At 42.9% G+C, this 20072-nt stretch overlaps 1 protein-coding gene across 3 annotated transcripts; it reads left to right on the forward strand.

Annotated features, from left to right (window-relative positions):
- The first annotated feature begins 4328 nt into the window (after positions 1–4328).
- ETS2 (ETS proto-oncogene 2, transcription factor) lies at positions 4329–18757 on the forward strand. 3 transcript variants are annotated; one of them, NM_205312.2, is made up of 10 exons: positions 4329–4612; positions 7570–7641; positions 10134–10254; positions 12277–12396; positions 12819–13019; positions 13837–13920; positions 14709–14951; positions 15079–15342; positions 16001–16119; positions 17076–18757. In NM_205312.2, exons 2-10 carry the CDS (start codon positions 7570–7572, stop codon positions 17289–17291), a joined length of 1440 nt encoding a protein of 479 aa, NP_990643.1. In that variant the 5' UTR covers positions 4329–4612; the 3' UTR covers positions 17292–18757. The 3 variants fall into 3 exon arrangements, with proteins under 3 accessions (NP_990643.1, XP_046776396.1, XP_040522215.1); XM_046920440.1 differs by lacking the exon at positions 4329–4612 and adding an exon at positions 5026–5204; XM_040666281.2 differs by lacking the exon at positions 4329–4612 and adding an exon at positions 5065–6603.
- Positions 18758–20072: the final 1315 nt, after the last annotated feature.

Raw genomic sequence — 20072 nt, forward strand, 5'->3', positions numbered from 1 at the left:
CTGGACACAAGCAAGGTAGGTTTTAAATGAAACCAGCAGTATGCAAAATACAGGGAAAAAAAAAAGAAAAAGCTCTGCTGCCAAAGGATGCTAAAGTGTATTTTTTTTAGTACAGTCATCCAAAAGTAATTATTAAGCTCATCAGTTTCTGAATACACTTGGCCTTAAAGTATTAACATGTGCTTTGTATTTTATGCCTCAAATTGCATGAAATGAATTAAATACACGCAAAATAGTATGAGCAATCTCTTAAGCACTAGCTAGTTCAGTGACTGATCTTCTGCTTTAGTATGAAGGGTAAGGGTTTATTTTTTTTCTGTCATATGATCCATCATCATACAGTTCATGAGTTAGGAATCTTTCTCTGTCCACTGGCAACGTTACTTGAGGCATGCCTGTAACATTTTCACTCGATTGAGAAATGAGAAGCAGGAGATACACTGCGGAGCTGGCACTTTATATCATTTCTTTCAGTTTTATGTAACTTGGGTGAAATGCAGCAATTTTTGTTACCGCTCAAACGTGCTGACAGAACTTTGACATAGTATTTTTTTTTTTTCTCCACGGTAATTACTAGTGTTGGTTTGCATGTGCTAAGAATAATGACACACACGAATAACTTGCTACACTTTATGACTCACAGAGATGCCTTCGCAGAAATGATCTTGGTCACAGTGTGTTCGCCAGGCACTGCGCGGAGAGCTTTTCAGTGGGGATGCTTGGTGGTGTTTTATTTTATCAGCGTCTCCCTCATCAAGTGAAGGATACACTACCTATATAAAGACTGCTCGATGCTGCCCTTTCCCCAGCCCTGTATAAATATTTTGGTTTAGCTCTGTTTGAATCACAGAGCCAAGGAGCTTCATCCTTTGTTTCAACCATAACAGCGTGTTGTTTGAAGTCACTCTTTCAAACTGAGATAACCGGGTCTCTGCTTTCCAAAGCCGTCACTTCCTGAGACCCTTGAGGCTGTGATCTTACAGATGCTCCCTGCTGGCGTTCCATTGGTAATTGTTTTGTGGGGAGGCATACATAGGCAGCCCCCTCTTCCCAGTGCAGGGGGAGGGGGTTGTTCACCTTGCTGGCTGTAGTGGGATGGGGTGGCCGGGCACCAAACATAGCCCTGTATTGGTCACCCGTGCTCCAGGGCACTTGGAGATGCTTCAGCCCACGCAGCTGGGCAGGAGGAGGAGGAGGCACACACGTGAGCCAGACACACTCGGGCAGGGGAGCTGAGCCAAAATGCAGATGAGTGCACAGCACATACTTTGAAAGCACGACAGTGTTTTCACTCCTGAGTGTCCTCTCCAGTGTCGCAAGAGAAATTCTGGAGGAGTAAGTCATACCTTCGCTGGAGTGCTGGCTGCAATGCGGCTCTGCCACATACCTACCACCTCTCATTCCCTCCTTGTGCTTTAAACCTCTACATTTTTAGGATCTTATTCCCACTCTGTTTTGGCAGTGGTGAGGATACTTCCCTGGGATGCCCCAACGCTCAGCTCCTCCTCTTCTCCTCCAGTGAACTCACAAATGAGCACTGCAGCTCCAAGGGACAAATCATACCCTTGGACAATGGTCCCTTGTGTTCAGCACAAGATGTCACGTACCTTAATATTTTTAAAAATGATAACAAGTTTCTTTAATTCAGTATGAGAGGGCCATTTTTTTGGTCTAATTCTGAGACATCATTGCTGAAAACAACAGAAAGCATCAGTGGGTCCACAACAAAACATCTCCAAAGTTTACAGCCGGGTGCTGACACTATGATTGTGCATTAGGTTACGCAGAACTCCCCCTGTTGTCTCTCATTGACAGTATGTCGTCACACACACAGAAGCACAGATAAGGAATAAAGCAATTGTGAGGACGATGGAGATTCCTAAAAGAGAATGAAACACATAGGTACACCATGGAAGTATTTCAAGACAAAACAAAAACTATTTTTCTTATCTTTGACTCTTTAGCTTAAACATTGAAAAACAAGAGTAGTACAGAGAGATTATAGAGAGAACAATAGAAAATAATTCTCTATTGGAAAGGAGCTCTGCAGGTGTCTGTCCCAGTCTGCTCAAGGCAGGGCTATGCACAGGGCTCAGCCAGGCTGCTCAGAGCTTTGACCAGCCCAGCCCAGAGAAACCTTCAAGGACGCAGCTTTCCCTTGCACTGGGAGCATTTGTTTCTGTATATCCAACTGGCATGCTTTCTGTTGCAGCTGTGCACCTCTGAGAAGAGTCTGGCTCCTTCTTTGCTGAAACTTCCATTGAGTAGTTGAAAGCAGCAACAACATTCCACATTAGCCTGCTCTTCCCCACACCAATGGAACCCAGCCCCAGCCTACTAAGCGTATACCACTTGTAAAGGAGTAACAGTGAACTTTACACTAAGTGGTAATGAAATTAAATACCTGTCTATAATAAGAATTACTTTAAAAATTAGAATTTGAATAGAGGAAAATACAACCAAGTTAATCATTTTGCTCTGGATCCAGAACATCAATTTAGCTAGAAATAAGTAACACCCAGCCTTTCATCTTATCTTTTTGACAGATGTTTCCCCTGTATAAAGGGTGGCACAATTGTTTTTGTCAGTGTTATAATTAAAATTGCTATCCGGCCAACACAAAGTTTTTAATGGATTCCCTTGGGATTATAACAGATGTTGCCTTATTAGATAAGAACTCTCCCAAAGTGAGAAATGTTACTGGCATAATCGAGACTTTTCTTTCAATCTCAGTGCTTGCTGTCACAATTCACCTGGTGACATTTGGCCATAAGGAATGAAATACCAGCTGCTGTCCTAAAGAGAGAGGAAAAGGCATGCTGAAGGGTTTGGAAGAAGTACTAGAAAGCCAAGTGTTGTGGTCTGACATTTGCTGTGGCCAGAAGCAGATAGAGAGCATACAAGGAGGTGGCCCTTTCAGCTGCACCTCCACCAGCCAAAGATACTACAGGTTCTGAGACAGGGGAGGTTTAGCTTAGATATTAGGAGGAAGTTTTTCACACAGAGGGTGGTGATGAACTGGAACAGGTCGCCCAAGGAGGTTGTGGATGCCCCATCCCTGGAGGCATTCAAGGCCAAGCTGGATGTGGCTCTGGGCAGCCTGGTCTGGTGGTTGGCGACCCTGCACATAGCAGGGGGGTTGAAACTTGATGATCACCGTGGTCCTTTTCAACCCAGGCCATTCTATGATTCTATGATTCTTAGCGGTATAAATAATCATCATTTAGTCATCTGGCAGAGGGTCTTTGGAAATCTGGTGAGTAGCAGTTATCCAGCTCCTGTTACAAGAAAAGATAAAATGGCGTGATAATCTGAAATGGCAGCTAGTTTAAACAAAGCAACATATAACAGCGAGCTCCAAGAGCAGCTCTGCAAAGGCAGTTTAGGTCCCTGGTACTCACTGAAGAGCTGACGAAGTGGAGGGTGGAAATGAAGAGGTGCAGCCGCACTCACCCTACGTGTTGGTGGCACAGCTGTCCATGGGACCCCCCTAGGGCTACCAAGTTTGTGTGAGGTCTGAGGAGCTGCTTGACTGACTGTGATGTCCAGGTGTTACCTGTCATCGAAAAGTCCCCAAGACATCTACAGAACACGCAACATGACAGAACTGCTGAGTTTCTTTAAGTAATAAGTGTCCCAGTGTATTATGAAATACACTAGTCATACAGATACTTGGGATTTCATGGGTTGATTCTCCTAATCTTAGCCCTCCTGAGGACAGGTATTAATTAAGCATACAAAACATTTGCCAAGCGTTGGCACAGCTGCCCAGAGAAGCTGTGGTGCCCCATCCCTGGAGGCGCTCAAGGCCAGGTTGGATGGGGCCCTGGGCAGCCTGAGCTGGTGGGGGGCAGCCCTGACCATGGCAGGGGTTGGGGTGGGTGGGCTTTGAACTCCCTTCCAACCCAAACCATTCTGTGATTCTGTGATCTCCTGTATAGCAAGGGGGAGAAAGCTGCCTTTCCGAACAACCTCAAAGATCCTATCCTCTCCCCACGCTCCCCAGCGAATCCCGCAGGCCCCACTCTGCGCACAGCGTTAAACCGAACACTCCTCCCTTTGCCCGGAGGGAACCTCACTCTTTTGCTGACAGGCTGACAGACAGACAGACTGACAGACACCTACACACAATCGGCGGGGGCATTCACAGGCCCCGGAGCAGCCTCGCTACACCCAGCGAGGCCCCCGCAGGGCCGAGTCCCGCCCCCCTGTCCGCCGCCCTAGGCCGGCGCTGAGGCAGGCCTCACGCAGGGGCCGGCCTCCGGGGGGCGGACCCGCCACCGCCCCCGCCCCTGCCCGCTGAAAGCACCCGGCAGGCCGGGCGGCGCGGCACAGCACGGCAGAGCACGGCAGAGAGCGACGCGGCCCTACGAAGCGGCCAGCGGCACGGCCGGCAGCGCCCACGCAGGCGCCCGCCTCCCGCCTCCCGCCCGCCCCTTTCCTCCTCCTCCAGGACTCTCCGCTGGGATCAAGCCGGCTCTGCCGTTGTTGTTGTCGGCCGGTTGTGCCACATCGAGGATATTTTGGCTCCCGGAGAGGCAGCGGCGCTTTCTTTTATCCATTTCTTGTGGGAACCGTGCGTGCGCGGTGCCGCTGCGAAGCGGAGGAGCAGGTGAGCCGGGGTGCTCATCCCGTGCCGTCCCATCCCACCCCCGGGCGGCGGCGGGGTCCTGGCGGCGGGGGGGGGGAGAAGGGGTTAATGGGCAGAGGGCGCTGCGGGCTGGCTGCGGTGGGACCCCGAGGGCTGGGCTGTGCCATCGCCGCGCCCAACTTTGAGATGGGAGAGAGTGTGTGTGGGGAGGCGAAGCGGCTCTCTGTCGCCGGGCCCCCGGGAGCTGCTGTGCCCGAACCGATCGGGAACGAAATCCGTCTGTCGGGGTTCGAGACTTGGCGTGGGATCGCGGCGCCCCGGCTGTGGGCGCGCACCTGGTACTCGCTGAAAAGGAGTCGATCAGAATTCGGGAGTATTAGTTAATAAGTGCCTGATCCTGTTGACCCTGTTCTGGTTCACCCACTCAGCTATGCGGGGGAGGCGAGGAAGGTGTCCTGCCGGCTAAACCAATTACAGCTGGCAGGGAGCAGTCATCAGCGTTGCTGAGGAGCAGGGAGCCAGGCCCAGGCGCACCGTGCCCGTGTGTCTCCTCTCAACTCAACTCAAAACCGGCTGCAGCCCTCTGCATCGCTGGAGCTGCCTGGCCCTCTCGGTGCTGTGGTGTCTCCTCAGGTGTTTGGGGCTGGTGGTGCTGAGGGAGGGAGAAAACCGAAGTGAAACAGATCTTCCTGTGTTGTTGGTAGAGCAGAGCGCTGCATGCCTCTTGAGAAACCCGATGGGAAGGCCACAGAACGAATGAACAGTCTGACATAGGAATACAAGGAGCCGGGTTAATGAGCAACGCTGGGTAATGAGGGCTTCAGGAGATCTTTTGTCTCAGCACCCAAAGTGCTTCTGAGGAAACAGACAGAAAAATCAGGGAGGGTGGAAACCTAGCCCTCGTAATCACAGAATTGTAGGGCTTGGAAGGGACCTCTGGAGATCATCTAGCCCAGCTCCCTGCTAAAGCAGGTTCCCTACAGCAGGTCACACAGGAGAGCGTTCAGATGGGTGTTGAATATCTCCCGAGAGGGAGAGGCAATCGATGGGAAAGCCCCAAAGAGGAGTCCTGTGAAGGCCTGGGTGGCACCTAAAATTGTCAGAAGTCCTACCCCTCACTGGGGTCGGATCTAGGATTATTGACAATGTGTGTAGTGTCCTCATGAATGCCTTCCCGTTGTTGAGGCTTGCAGCTGGTTTTCCTATGTACCTGACCAGGTTTTGAAGGCAAGGCAAAAGCCATTAAAAATTCCATATACGTAGGGTTTTTTTGTTTGTTTGCTTAAAAAAAAAAAAAAGCCCAGTTGAATGTGTGGATGAATGGTTGTTTAAACTGGTGAATTTAATGAAAAAAATGAGGATGTTTGCTGAGTGAGACTCACACTGTGTGAAATTCTTCGGTGCTCAATGAGATGTGTAATCTAGATCAAATATTAGCACATGCTATTTGAGGTAAAACCCATCATTCTGTGGATTGCACTTTTGGGTAACATTAACGAAGGATAAGCGGACTATTCCTTTTATATTGGGCTGATTTATGTTGCTTCAGTGATAAGCTCCATACATCTAATAACTGTGAAGTTGGAATGGGCCTCTCAGGTTGAGGACTCTTGACTTTTAAGTGATTGCAAACATAGGAGGATGAAAGGGATCTGTGGCTGTTGAGTATTATTCTTCTGCTAGATGGACAGATGTTGAATGTGTTGTCATCTTAGCAGCTCTACTTGTTTTGTGGTTTGGTTTGTGGGGTTTTTTTTAAGCTTTAATTTGCCATCTTTTTCCAAGTTTAAGGTTGTATGTTGATTTTTTTGTGCGTATTGAAATGGCTTAGGAGAAATTGCTTGTATTTAATAATCACAGTTTTGTGGAAATAATAATGCCCTCAGTTACTTTGTTTAAATAGGAGTGCACATTCTCAGACAGTTTCTGTGGAGCAAAACAACACAGCACAATACAGTGACAAAGTAGAAGGAAAATTGTTGAGACAACTTGCCACAGTCTAGCCTGATAAGGTATCATTTACCGACACCCGAATTACAGCATTGTGATAAACTTGAACAATGGCAGTAAAATCAGTTTTATTCATTGTATTTAATCTCTCATAGGATAAGGATCTTATCACTGTGTTTCTTGAATCATATATAAGAGAACACGTTATACAACCCTGCTTCTGGTGGCACAGGGAACTTGATAGCCTTGACTTGAGCAGCATGAAAGTGCTGTTGGTGGTCCCAGCTCTGAGAAGGGTGTTTTATTGCATGAACCCTTTTTGACTTGTATGCCTTTAGTAGGCTCAAGTTTAAATGTACTAATCCGGTGCTCATAAAAATTGGCAAAATAATGCATGTCAGAGATGCTGTATCTAATGAAGAAAGCAGGCTGTAGGTATTTGGAGCTGGTTTTCAGGGGTAATTCATGAGAGGAGTGAGCAAGGTAAATGCCAGTCTGAAGGTGCCACGGTGAGCACTGCTGCTTCTCTTCAGTACTTTAAAGGCAAAGTCCAAAGTGAATTGTGGCGTGTAAGCATGAATACAATAAGTGAAGGTGGACAATACTTCATGTTTAAAGTAATGGGTAAGAGGTACAAGATAACTGCAAGCAATGGGTACTTGATGGGCAAAGGACTTGTGAAGGCTTTCATGACCATCTAATCATGACCATCTAATGGGATGAGGTACTGAAAGCACTCACTTAGGGTATCAGAAGTTAATCATCCTCTTGTACACTCGATCACAAAACTGTGCTGATTCCTGGGAGAAGTCTTCCAGGAAAAGCTGTGTAAGCAAGATGAGAATTTTGCTGTATATGATTGGGATGCGAACAACATGGGGGGGGGGGGGGGAGGAGGGAACAGAAACAGCTTTGCCTTCACCACACTCAGAGCTGTTCTGCAGCCTGTGTTAAAGCAGTAAGATACCTCTTAACATCCTTGCTTTCTCAGTAGCAGCGCATCTCATGTGACCCTTCTTGTTTTTCAGATGAGTGAATTTGCGATCAGAAACATGGATCAAGTAGCACCTGTCTCCAATATGTACAGAGGAATGCTCAAGGTGAGCTCTCATGAGTGAGCAGCTTCTAAACTCCTCTGATCTCATGAAATTTTTCCTAGATAAAGGTCCCAGGGCTGGCAACATGGTTGACCTTTATATGTCTATTTTGAGGAGAGTAGATAAGTGCTGTTCTGATGTGACTAGTATAGTCTGATTTGTTCAAGAGTATTTTTATGAAAAAAGGAGGTTATTTAGTTATTACATGCAACTAAGTCCACCACCCTGTGAGAGACCAAGGCTAGTTATTCAGTGTGTTTTTATCAGTAGATAAGCTACCTCTGTTACCTTGTTTTGAAATGAGCTTACAAACTGAAGAGAAACCAGAAGCAAACTACAAAGACTCCATTTATTAAGTGCTTCTGTCCTCTTATTCACACCAATTAATTTTTATCCCAGTGTCATTTTTTAACACAGCATTTATTAATGTGAAACAGACAAGGATTAGCAGGACGCTTTCAGTTCTCATTAACTTTGAGCAACATTTAGTGAATCCGTAGTATTCTGACTCCTGATGTTTTATGGCCTCTCTTAACTTTTTCTCCTGCCCAAGCAACAGTAGGGTACAAAAGAGATCCCCTAACTTGACAGCTGTGTGCTCCTGAACACAGTAGTTGTTTTTAAGCAGATGTTCAGTTGTGATATAATTAGGTCAAAATCAATACGTAGATTCTACTACCCTGTAACTGCTCTTGTTTTTTTTATTTTGTTCTGTGATAATTACTCTTAACATATGTTGAAAGGCCATATAAAGTGGTTGCATGACTGATAGGGCAAGCAGAGTTTATTTCTACATTGTTTTTTTTTTTTCCTTCCCCGTGGTTACCATTAAAACAAGAGCCTATTTTAAACACTAACCATTCTTGAAATATGAAACTAGTACACTATAGATTTTACTCATTCACATGCCACAGCATTTTTTCCAGTGACTCAGGATAAGGGTCAGCTATTTACACAAAATGCAGGAGTTTCCAGATTATGTTGAAAGAACTTGCCCTTTCTTCTAGGTACTAGTGATGAGTCAGTGCTTTTATCTCGTAGCGTACCAAGTATTCTTTAATAACAGTTGCCCAATGTGCCAGTAGCTTGTTTTGTGTGATTGCGAGCTTTTTTTCCATGGGTTGGCACTGACTCTTTCCACTACCTGTGGTGGGCACCTGGACTGACTCTATAGAACTTGTCTCCACCGTCTGGCTCCCAGTGGGGATTCCTGAAGCCAGTTAACCCCTAGAGGCATGATATTGTGTTCTTCCACAGCTTTTTCTTCTGTTTCTTCTTCGTCAAAGCCTCATAGTGACACCAAAAGAAAAGTTAGGGGGTACATGAGAATACCCTTGCAACTGCGGAAACATAGTTCAGGTTGCTTTTGCCTCATACCTGAATACAGCCCTAAAACATCTTTGTCCTCTGCTTTGGCATAAGCTGGTATACCACTGCGTGTATGAAAGCAGGGAGTGTTTGCAGGATGCCTTAGTCTCCGCACCTCTGAACTGCAGTAGCTGCTGTGTGTGCTATGGCTTTTTGGAACGATTTTCTATCTTCAGATGCTTTTAAAATCTCAGGGGTAACTTTTTATCTCTTTTTGCCTCTGGATATGACAGATACTGTTTCCTTGTGACGAAAGGGCAAGCTGCATAAGTTGTTTATAAAGTTATTTTCTCCTCTTTCGCATTTCCATCCCTTTCCCTTATGTGGCTGGAGAGCTCTAGTGGTTGTACTCTGTGTTTCTAGGATGCACAAGTCAAGTATGCAAGAAATTAAGTTTTTAAAATGCATTAATATCTATAAGGCTGCCATATATGAGTAGTGTTTGTTTTTATCTGGACTATTGCCATTATGTTCTTGTTTATCCCTTTCTGTACAACTTAATTAGCAGTATTTCACTGAATGCTTGAAGACTGCAAAATGTAGTGGCTGGCAAATCATGTAACTCACAAGTGTAGAAGTCCTTAAGTCTTCTAAAGCTGGCTGTATTGCTTCAGGCTACAGTTCTGTCTTTATTTTTTTTCTTTCCTGAAAATTGCATATACCTATTGTAGGTCATGCACTACCAATTGCTTCTCCAGCACTTGTCCTCCCTTTGTCATGCAAATCCCAAGTGATTCGTGGATTTCACAGCTTAAGGAAATGCTAAGGTTTCTTCAGAGCATATCTGGGAGTGTGTGTGTGTATAGATATATATACATTCTCTATTGTTAAAAGTATCAATCACAGGAAAGCTTCGAATATCCTTCCTTGGCTTTGCTTGACTTGCAGAACATGCCACACAGTTAGCACTGTGGTGTGAGCATTGGCTTCTTGTACATGAATACAAAACAACCCATGTCGTAATTGTGTTAACGTATTTCAAAGGTACTGGTTAGTTGATTCGAGGTAGTGGTTGTGTATGATCTCAAAGTCTAGGAAGTGGTTGGGTTTGGTTTCCTAGCAGCACTGTTGACAGCGCTCTAGAAAAAGTCTAATGTTGACGCTTCTGTTGTTCTGTTACTTTGCAGCGGCAACCAGCGTTTGACACCTTTGATAGCTCCAACTCCCTGTTTGCTGGCTACTTTTTATCGCTAAATGAAGATCAAACGCTCCAGGAAGTGCCAACGGGATTTGATTCTACTTCTTACGGTAACTTTTAACTCTGTTCCTTGGTCCAACCCGTAGGTCAGGGAGAAATCTGTGAGGTTTAAGTGCCAGATAATTTCCCTAAAAAACAAACAAACAAAAAAAAAACCCTTGTTTTATTGCATCGACTTCTGTGTACATGTTTGATTTAAACCATGTGAGTTGCTCTATTGGTAGTTGCTGTTATCTGCTCTGAGAAAGAGTGGGAACTGGGGTTGAGTAGCTTAAGATAGACTGACAGACCACAGAAGAAGCCTTAGCTGTTATTAAAGTAGATCTAGTTCAAGGCAGCTTAAAATATTTACATTCAAACAAAAAATTATATGTATTTAAACTTACAATTTAATTGTGGTTGAGACATTGCAAATACTCAGCAAGCTTTTTTTTTTTTTGACCCTCTGGCATTAAATCCCAGAACACAGAAATGTTTGTTCCCCTTCCTACTTCTTCTTCTCTTTTCCCTAGGAGTTTGTTTTAGTCCTTACCTTAAAAAACAGAGGATGTTTAGATATATTTGTGTGTGTGTGTGTGTGTGTATATAGGACAGTACCTGCCAACAGTTCTATGTAAATCCCTGCCTGAACTCCCTGACTAGCAATTCTAACTCTCCTTTCCCACCCCCCACCCCCCAGAAAAAAAAGACAGTATTCTACCTGATGCTGCCTCTATCTCCTACTTGGATAACTGCCGGTCCTTTTTTCTGCTGTAATTCTAACCACTCACCTGCTCTGGTCAGCAAAGCAGGTCTTAACTGCTATTGAGAATGGGTGTGGTACAAACAGAAGCAGAATACACGGCTGGCACTGAGCTCTGCTTGCTGGATCAAGTGGAGCCTGTACCTAGTCAGGACCTAGGAAAACAAGAAGAGCCGCACACCTTCATGAACTCACTTGAAGTCTGACTTCACATACCTTGTCACCGTTATATGCTTCTCACATAGCAGAATTTTCAAGTGCTACCCGTGTGCTAGTTTTCAGAGGCTCCCAAGTATTCAGGGGTGCAGTAGTGAGGTGGTCGAAGTCTCCTTAAATTACCTCTAGCTTAGCAGTGTCAATCACAAACAAAATATCATGGAAAGCTTTCTTAATCTGAAACATAAGCAGTCCAGTTGTTTTGTTTATTTTTCATCATCTTATGAGCTGTTTCAGGATAATCTGAGGTACCTTCCCATGAGAATTCTCCAATAAGATGGAGTTGGAAACAAAATTTGTCCATAAAGTAAATCTCGGCAGCCTGTTCTAGTGGTTGGCAACCCTGCACATAGCAGGGGGTTGAAACTAGATGATCTTTGAGGTCCTTTTCAACCCAGGCCATTTTATGATTTTATCCATAATATTAATAATTTTTCTTTTCAAATCCAGCTTGAATATAATCCATTTACAAACCTAAAAATCAATTATGTGGATTAGTAATTTATGGATGATGCTTTTTTTGGATTTCATTGTATTATTTTTAGGTACTGAAGTGACAGCTTATGACCAGTCACAGCTGTTTGGTTGAGGTGATTTGAGGGATGCATGGGAAGGTTGGAAACAGTCCACTGGACCACACTGTTGAGTAGGGCAAGTTAGTTCTTCATAACCCTATTATCAGTTACATAGCTCTCAGACTAAATTAAGACTGTCTGGAGTTATAATAAAGAAGTCTGAAGTCAAATTATAGATGAGGAAATAGGAATAAGCACTCTCATATTTCCTTAAAAAAAAAATATAGTAAAAGTTCACTACAACAATGGCACGTTGTACAACTAGGAAGAATCAGTAATGATCTGTGACGGACAGCAGCAAAGCTTTAATTTAGCATGATGCAATTTTTTCAACCCAGCACTACAAAGATTTTTAGTGTTGAAAATATATTGAGACTAGATGATTTGAAAATGGATCTACCTTGTTTGTTTTAAAATACCTAGTTTCTAGCAGCCTTTTCTTATTCTTCAGATGGTGTAGCAAAACCCTGTCGCTTCTTTGACTGGCCTAAAAGCTAATGCATCTCCTTTTCCCCTCCTCCCCCTATTCTTTCTTGTAGAGTCCAACAACTGTGAATTGCCTCTGTTAACCCCGTGCAGTAAGGCTGTGATGAGTCAAGCCCTGAAAGATACTTTCAGTGGCTTCACAAAGGAACAGTGTCGGCTGGGTATACCAAATAGTAAGTGTTTTCTATTTATAAGCTCTTTTTTTGATGCTAAGGAGGACACTGAATAGCGGTTCTTTCAAAAGAGAAAGGATGATGTCAGTAGGGAATACAAGAATGGATCCTATGTGAATCTGGCACAGCTTGACTTGGAAGGAGTAAACTTGCTGGTATTAAAAATGGGTGCATGGGCAGCTCATATTTTGGCAGCATAAGAGAGTCGACAAAGCTGAGGACATCTGATTAAAAGTGAATGCAGAAAGAAAATAGAGAACTGCTTTTCTTTAAGTTCAAGAATACATTCATTCTGAAGCTTAAGCTTCAGAAGTAATTGGCTTAGAAGTTTCTTTCATTCACTGCCTCCTAATCAAGACTATTTCGGGAGCTGACAAATGTTAGGATTTCTCTCTAAATGCTGGATGCTTTCTCTCTTTCAGATCCCTGGTTGTGGACTGAACAGCATGTTTGCCAGTGGCTTGCATGGGCTACCAATGAATTTAGCTTGGCAAATGTGAACATCCATCAGTTTCTTATGAGTGGCCAAGACCTCTGCAACCTGGGCAAGGAACGCTTCCTGGAACTTGCACCTGACTATGTGGGTGACATTCTGTGGGAACACCTGGAGCAGATGATAAAAGGTATCTATGGAGCCAGAAAAAGCTAAGGCTTTTCTGACTGAAGCAGAAATAGGACTCTTTTCAAAAGCTAATTTCGCTGTGAAGGATTTTTGTTGCATATCAAAAGTCAAGATGAAATGTAAAGCGTGGTTAATAAAACAGTTATCAAAAGTAGTACTGTATCCATCATAAGCAAAGTGCAAATGAAGGTATCTGCTGAAGTCATTCTTCATACTACATACATTGCCTGTGTTCAGGCAAAGTACCTCTTGCATTTGTGTTTTATTTGCATTAATAATGAAAATAATGAGATTAAGGCTACTCTAATACTCACTTATTAAAAATACACGTGGTCAGCCAAAAGTTGGGCAAAACTTATTGACACAGTAACAGGTATTTGGTTTTATTTCTTTTAGATAGTGTCTGAGGTTATTCAGTGAAGAGATGTAAAGGATGCCTTAGAAGGCATCCAAGCTCGCAGCATGTAGAGTTTTAGCAACATCATCAGTGTTCACCCATGTGCTCGCTTGCTTTTGGAGCATAACACTCTGTAGTTGCAGATGTTGAGATCTGGACCTTTAAATTACTGCTGTTTTGATGTTAAAATACCATTCATATGGAGGTTTCCAAGTGTGCTGAAAGTTATGGGGTTTCTTTTGGTGTTTGCTTTTGTGGGATTTTAGGGGTATTTTTTTTTCCTCTGAAAGGGTTTGATGCAGTACATTAATAAAGCTTACGTAAATGATGACCATAAAATGCTTGAGTCAGAAACCTTTCTTATACACGTCAGATCTTTAGAACTGTAAAACCAAGTTTTCTTTTTTTCTCTGCCGCTCAGACAGCCAAGAAAAAACGCAGGATCAATATGTGGAGAGCTCTCATCTCACCTCAGTTCCTCACTGGGTCAATAATAACTCCTTAAGTAAGTATCTTAAATCTGACACTTCTGTATTGTGGGTTTATTCTAAGAATGTCACAGATCCTTATTTGTAAAAAGACACCAGAATAGTTACTGTGCATCAGAAGAGCACTTCAATGACTGCAGTTCTTTTTCCTAGTATTGTTTGTCATCTAACTCATACCAGAAATCTTTTGAAGACTAAAGGGTATGGAAAAAAAACCAACAAATTTCCTCTTGGAATGCCAAAGCCTACATCTGTGGAGCAGAGTGACCACTCCCACCTCTAGCAAACAGCCAAAAAGCAGCAGCAGGAGCTATGTTTAGCTTTTCTGAGGGCTGTGCAAGTGTAGCAGAGCTTTTGACAGTGTATGGCATAACCATAGAGACCAAGTGCTAGATCCTTTAGATTGTGCTTTTGGTGCCATATTTTACTGAACCACAGTTTGATCTCTAGATTAGCCTTATTGCATCACTTAATGATGACGGCCTGCCTCAAAACCACTTAAGTTTCTCCAGCTTTTTCTGCAGCCCTGCAGTGTCTTTTAAGAACAAACAATATACGTATTTGTGGTGTGAAGATACAGATGAGGATTAACAGTGTCTGACTTGCAGCCCAGTAAATGGGAGTCACGTCACTGATGTCAGTAGCCTTTTTAGGAGGTCCACAGCATCTAATACTCCTCTCTCAGATTTCTAAAGAGGAAGACTATTTAGTGGCACAGCTGTTGTGGGGTTCTTGAGGTGTGTTAGTCTGTTCAAGGAGAAAACCACTTAATTCATTCTTTCATGTGTTTTTTTTTTTCTTTCAGCTGTTAATGTGGATCAGACTCCCTATGGTATACAGATGCCTGGGTACCCTAAAGCCCTCAGTTATCCCAAGCCCAATCTCCTGAGTGATATCTGCCAGACTTCTACAGGACCAAATCTCCTTAGTCCAGAACAAGACTTTTCATTGTTCCCTAAAACCCAAGTAGATGCAGTTAGTGTGAACTACTGTACTGTAAATCAAGATTTCACAAGAAGTAATCTGAACTTGCTGATAGATAATTCTGGTGAGTTACTGTCTGTATGACAATAATAGATTCAAGGCCCTATTCTTTGTCTTTTCCTCCCTTGTGTAGTTTGTATATACAAGCTTGAAAAGAGAAGAAACATTTTCCTTTATTTTTTCTTATGAAGGCAAACTTAGAGAACACGAATCCAGTGAAAGTGGTGCAGAAAGCTATGAAAGCTCAGATTCAATGCTGCAGTCCTGGAACAGCCAGTCGTCGCTAGTGGATTTACAGCGTGTGCCATCCTATGAGAGTTTTGAAGATGACTGTAGCCAGTCCTTGTGTATGAGCAAACCTACGATGTCTTTCAAAGACTATATTCAAGATCGAAGCGATCCTGTAGAGCAAGGGAAACCAGTTATACCAGCAGCAATTCTAGCTGGCTTTACTGGTAAGTAGTGTAGCAAAATGGTCGCTAGTCATGTCACAAAAGTATTTTCTGTAAATGCATATCTGTGTTGATGGAGTTGTGTAGTTGTAAACTATGTCTTATAGTGTGGTCAAAGACCACTACTCTTGAAGATTTTCAATTTTAAGTGTACAGAGGGGAAGTCGTATGGGACTGTCTGTCTAAAGGAAGAAAACTCGGGTACATCAGAACGCTGTAAACATCAAATGAGCTTTCTGGTTACTTTGAAAAAAGGAAAGCTTGCACAAAGCCTTCCCCAGTTCTGAGTTCCTGCAGATGTTGGCTTGCCTATTAGGACCTTGTTCCTATAGTCCTTGCTGAAATCACATTTTCCCCTCAGAAGTCTGCCAAGCCAAGGGAGGTGGAAGGGAGGGATGAGGAATCTAATTACAAACAATGGAAGACATAGCTTGCATCAGATCCAATGTTTCCATGAAAAATTTTAATTTTAACCTATCTATGAACAGACTTGTAGAGGAACAATCTTACAATAAAGCTTTTTTCCTTCTATTTAAAAACAACAAAATGAGTAATAACCAGATTGGCCTCGTGATTGTGAATATGGTTGCATATATTGATTGTGATATGAGCTTGCAGAAGTATTAATTATGGCTCCTCCCCACCCCTGCTCTCTTAACAGGCAGTGGACCTATACAGCTATGGCAATTCCTGCTGGAGTTACTGACTGACAAGTCCTGCCAGTCATTTATTAGTTGGACTGGAGACGGATGGGAGTTCAAACTTGCTGACCCAGATGAGGTATGTGTTTAATTGCAGCGTACAAAAAGATTTAGGGTCTCATCTGCTATCTGTGGGCCTCGTCTTGACTATAAAGCATTTGTGAGATCAGACACTTGCTGAAATCTCTTCATCTGCAAATACTTTACAGTGTGGTCAGGACTGCTGTGGGATGCTCCCCCTCCCCCTGGCATATCAGCATTTACTTACAGTAATAAGAACACATTGCATAGCTTGAAACTTAAAGCATACAAAGTTAAATGTTGGATGTTTTGACAAGCTAAGCAATACTGTAGGCTAGCTTACTGAATACAGTTGAATCAGCAATGTCTGGGATTACACAAATTCCCAGGGAAAATGCACTCAAGGTATTACAGCTCCTCTAGTAGACAGCGAATGTGATAGTGCTGCTTTTTAAACTTGTTGGGAACTTATGGCTTTAGTTGTGGAAAAATGAGGAGACCGTACCTTCGTTTCCTGACTGCTAATACCAGTAGGAAAGTTACTGTGTTAAGGGACATGATTTAAAGTCATCTGAAGTCCACTGAATCCTCTTTTATTTCAAGAAGGGAAGGGGTATCATGGACTCCAAGAAACTTAGAATTAAACTTCAATTTTAACAGCTGTCCCTGCTGCTCAATAGAAAATTAAATCTTTAGTTGTGTCCTGTTTAAGTGAAATATAGTCACCTCTCTGAAGCTTGATCCTCTTAAAGGCATTTGTGCCCATCCTCTGCAAGGAAGCATTCTTGCTGTCATTTGCTACCACCACTTTGTCCTGCTTGCTGTCAGTGAGCCACAGCTCATACTTGTCTTGGGGTTTGAGCCACCAACTCCTGTGTTATCCAAGTTTGAGCCACCCAAACAAGTAAACTGCTTTGATCAAAAGGGGTTTTAATAACTGCCTCTATCAGTTGCTGACCAGAGAAGTGTGACTTGAACAAACCCTTTACATTTGCTTTCTTTTTGCGCTGGCAGGTGGCACGGAGGTGGGGAAGGAGGAAAAACAAGCCAAAAATGAACTATGAGAAACTCAGCCGAGGGCTGCGCTACTATTACGACAAGAACATCATCCACAAGACCTCGGGGAAGCGCTACGTTTATCGCTTTGTGTGCGACCTGCAGAACTTGCTGGGGTACACAGCGGAGGAGCTGCATGCCATGCTGGGGGTGCAGCCCGACACCGAGGACTGAGCCCGACCACCTGGTGCCGCACCAGCGGGGAGTGCTTGTTGGGACTGTGACCAGGAGCCGTCTGCAGTCAGTTCTTCTGGCTGTTCGGATGGGTGCAACTGTGATGAAATAAGGACCTTGACTGATTTTGTAACGAGGGAAAGTTGGAAGGAAGTGGCCTTATTTCATCAGTGGCTTCAGATGTTGCTGTATCAGGCGCTTGAGCAGCATGGAAGTCGATACAGATCACAGCTCTGTCACGATGACACAGAAAGGCTTTAGGGTTAAGCATTTTGACCACCTATTCTGCCATATAAAATGCTTTGGCTACTTAAACTGCCATGTAATGATGGGTTGGCTTTAAAACCAAAGGTTGGATGAAGAAACCGGTGATGGAGCAGAACAATTGCTCAGATTCTTTTTTTAACACGCCATCGTCTTTGCTTCCATCTTCTATCATGCAATTTATTTAAGAAAAACTAATTTATTTTAAAAGAGCAGTAAGAAGAATTGATATTAATGTTTTTGTTCTCAAGCATGTTTTTTTTATTATTACTCCAGAAATGTGCTGCATAGGTACATCAACACCCTGTGTCCGAAACCAGATGTAGCAACTCTTTTAAAAAGGAAAAACCCTCATGAGAAAGGAAGGAAAATCATACCATTTCAATATTCAGTTTTGTATATATTCTGTGATTCTTTTTGCAACTCCGTAATGTTCCTATTTAACAGATACTGTATAGTGTAAATTAAACTAATTGTATGTGTGTGTTTTTTTTTTTTTTTTGGAAATAGGACGAATGTAAACCTATTGAATGGCTATTTCATGTTTGTCTAGGATATACAACCTTCTGCAAATATTTAATTGGCCTCGGGGACGACATAAGTACTGAGTATGCATGCATATGGTATGCCGATGACATGACACTGGGGGGGTGGGCGCGGTGGGAAGCTGGCTCAGTGTTTTGTTAAGACTGAAGCTGGCAATTCTTTGTGCATTTTGGCATTTTTACAAGAAACTAATATTATATTCTGGGACATTAAGGGCCTATTTGTGGTTTCTTCTTTTAACTGAAAATGAAAATATTAAGATGGGTAAAAATAACTTTTTTCCTTTATAAATGGCATATGTTTTTCAACTTCTATGCATGTCCTTTTAAAGAAAACAAAAAAAACAAATTTATATACAAGCCTTATTTTTTCAGTTGACTTGTCTCTTCTTCCTGCAGTTTATCCTGTATGATTAAGATATGAATTCTATTTTTGGAATAACTGTGACTCCTTTTCAGAGATCAGGAGGGATTTATGTAGCAGCTATTTTTACTGCACAAAAAGAAAAGAAAAAAAAAACACCATAAAATAATTCACTGGAAAAATGTACTTTGTAAGAAAGCTTTATTTTTTATCTGAGCTTGGTGTACGTTTCAATGTTGTAAAGTGTGAGAGGTTTGAAAACGAGTCCTTATTAAAACCTCTTGAACAAGGGAGAAGAAGGTATTGTGCTTCTTTACCTCGATATTACAGAGTGTAAGGGAGGGTGGGGGGAGGAATTCCTCCAGCCTATGTCTCTGCGGAGGTGGATGGGGGAAAAAGAGTAAAAATAGGACAGTGGAGAGCTTGTTAGAGGAAAAACCTGTAAGAATCTTGTAGGCTAATGGCCTTGGACCAAGCTAAAGGTATGCCAGTGTTCTCTGTTTTAGGTGTAAATTAAAAGCTAATGCCTTTGTTCTGTGTGTTTGAAAGAGAACTGGTGGTTCTGAACTGTGTTGCATATTAATGTGTAACTATGGGTAAATATAGGGGAGAGCAGGTGTGTGAAGACTGCTGGTGCTTGACCTGTTCCTGCTTTCTCACACAGTGAGCCACCTGTTGTAGCTATCTTGATCTCATATTCTTCTCCATCCCTCCACGTTATGGAAAAGTAGGAAATAAGAAACCATTCGCTTTAAAGCATCTGTTTAAGAAATAGGAAAATGCAATGTTAATTGCTTTTTAAAACAGGACTTTCCCTAGGTTTTTGATCTTTCTATCAAAATGTGGCTGTACCTTAATCTTGCTTTCAGTATTGTCACCCTGGTGTAGCAGCATGTTAACAGCTTGGAGAAGTTGGATATGAATTTCTTTTTTTTTAAGAATATGCCTTTCTTAAAGCCTGGGGCTGAAAGGGTAGGCCTGTATCTTGCACTGTAGCTGCACTCATCTCCGTACATTTGCAGACAACTGCTGTTATGTTTTATGATCCCTGTGAAGGAAAAGGAGCATCCTGCATCCTCCCTCCCTTCACCCCAACTGCTGCTGCAGGCTTAGGTGCAACCCAGCGAGTGCTGGCCACAGACGGGCTCATTCTGATGGTGAACAGGATGTAAGGGCATAACGCGATCTGCCATTCTGTGAGCTGAGCCAGAACTTGGCAAAAAAAGAGAAAACAAACAAAAAAAAGAACATAAGTTTTCTTGGACTTCGGGTAATATTCCCAAGAAGATATTGCTGTGTTTTAGCTGCTTGAAGGACCTGCTTTGGTCATTTAAGTGTGGCTCTTTTGAGAGAAGATACCTTATTTTTCAGGAACTAGCATAGTCTATATGATTTTTTATTTCCTTGGGAGTCTTTCATCTGGTCTACAAACCTGTAATCTTTCTCTCTGTAGAAGTTTCGTTTTCAGTCTGTTTTCCTAAGCACAGAAATTTTTTCTGTTTAGATTGAAAGATAATTCACCTCTTGCTTGTATGGTCAACGCTAGCTTAAACCCAGAGACTAAAGGGAAGTTATTTGCTTTACTCACTCCGCAGAAAAAGCAAAATC

Source organism: Gallus gallus, chromosome 1, assembly GCF_016699485.2.
Source record: "Gallus gallus isolate bGalGal1 chromosome 1, bGalGal1.mat.broiler.GRCg7b, whole genome shotgun sequence".
Taxonomy (NCBI): domain Eukaryota; kingdom Metazoa; phylum Chordata; class Aves; order Galliformes; family Phasianidae; genus Gallus; species Gallus gallus.

Excerpts from the sequence above, each read along its gene's own strand:
- ETS2 (NM_205312.2), top strand. The coding sequence starts at position 7,570 with ATGAGTGAATTTGCGATCAGAAACATGGATCAAGTAGCACCTGTCTCC. Across the intron at positions 7,642-10,133 it reads TGTACAGAGGAATGCTCAAG|CGGCAACCAGCGTTTGACAC; the intron begins GTGAGCTCTCAT and ends GTTACTTTGCAG. Across the intron at positions 10,255-12,276 it reads ATTTGATTCTACTTCTTACG|AGTCCAACAACTGTGAATTG; the intron begins GTAACTTTTAAC and ends TCTTTCTTGTAG.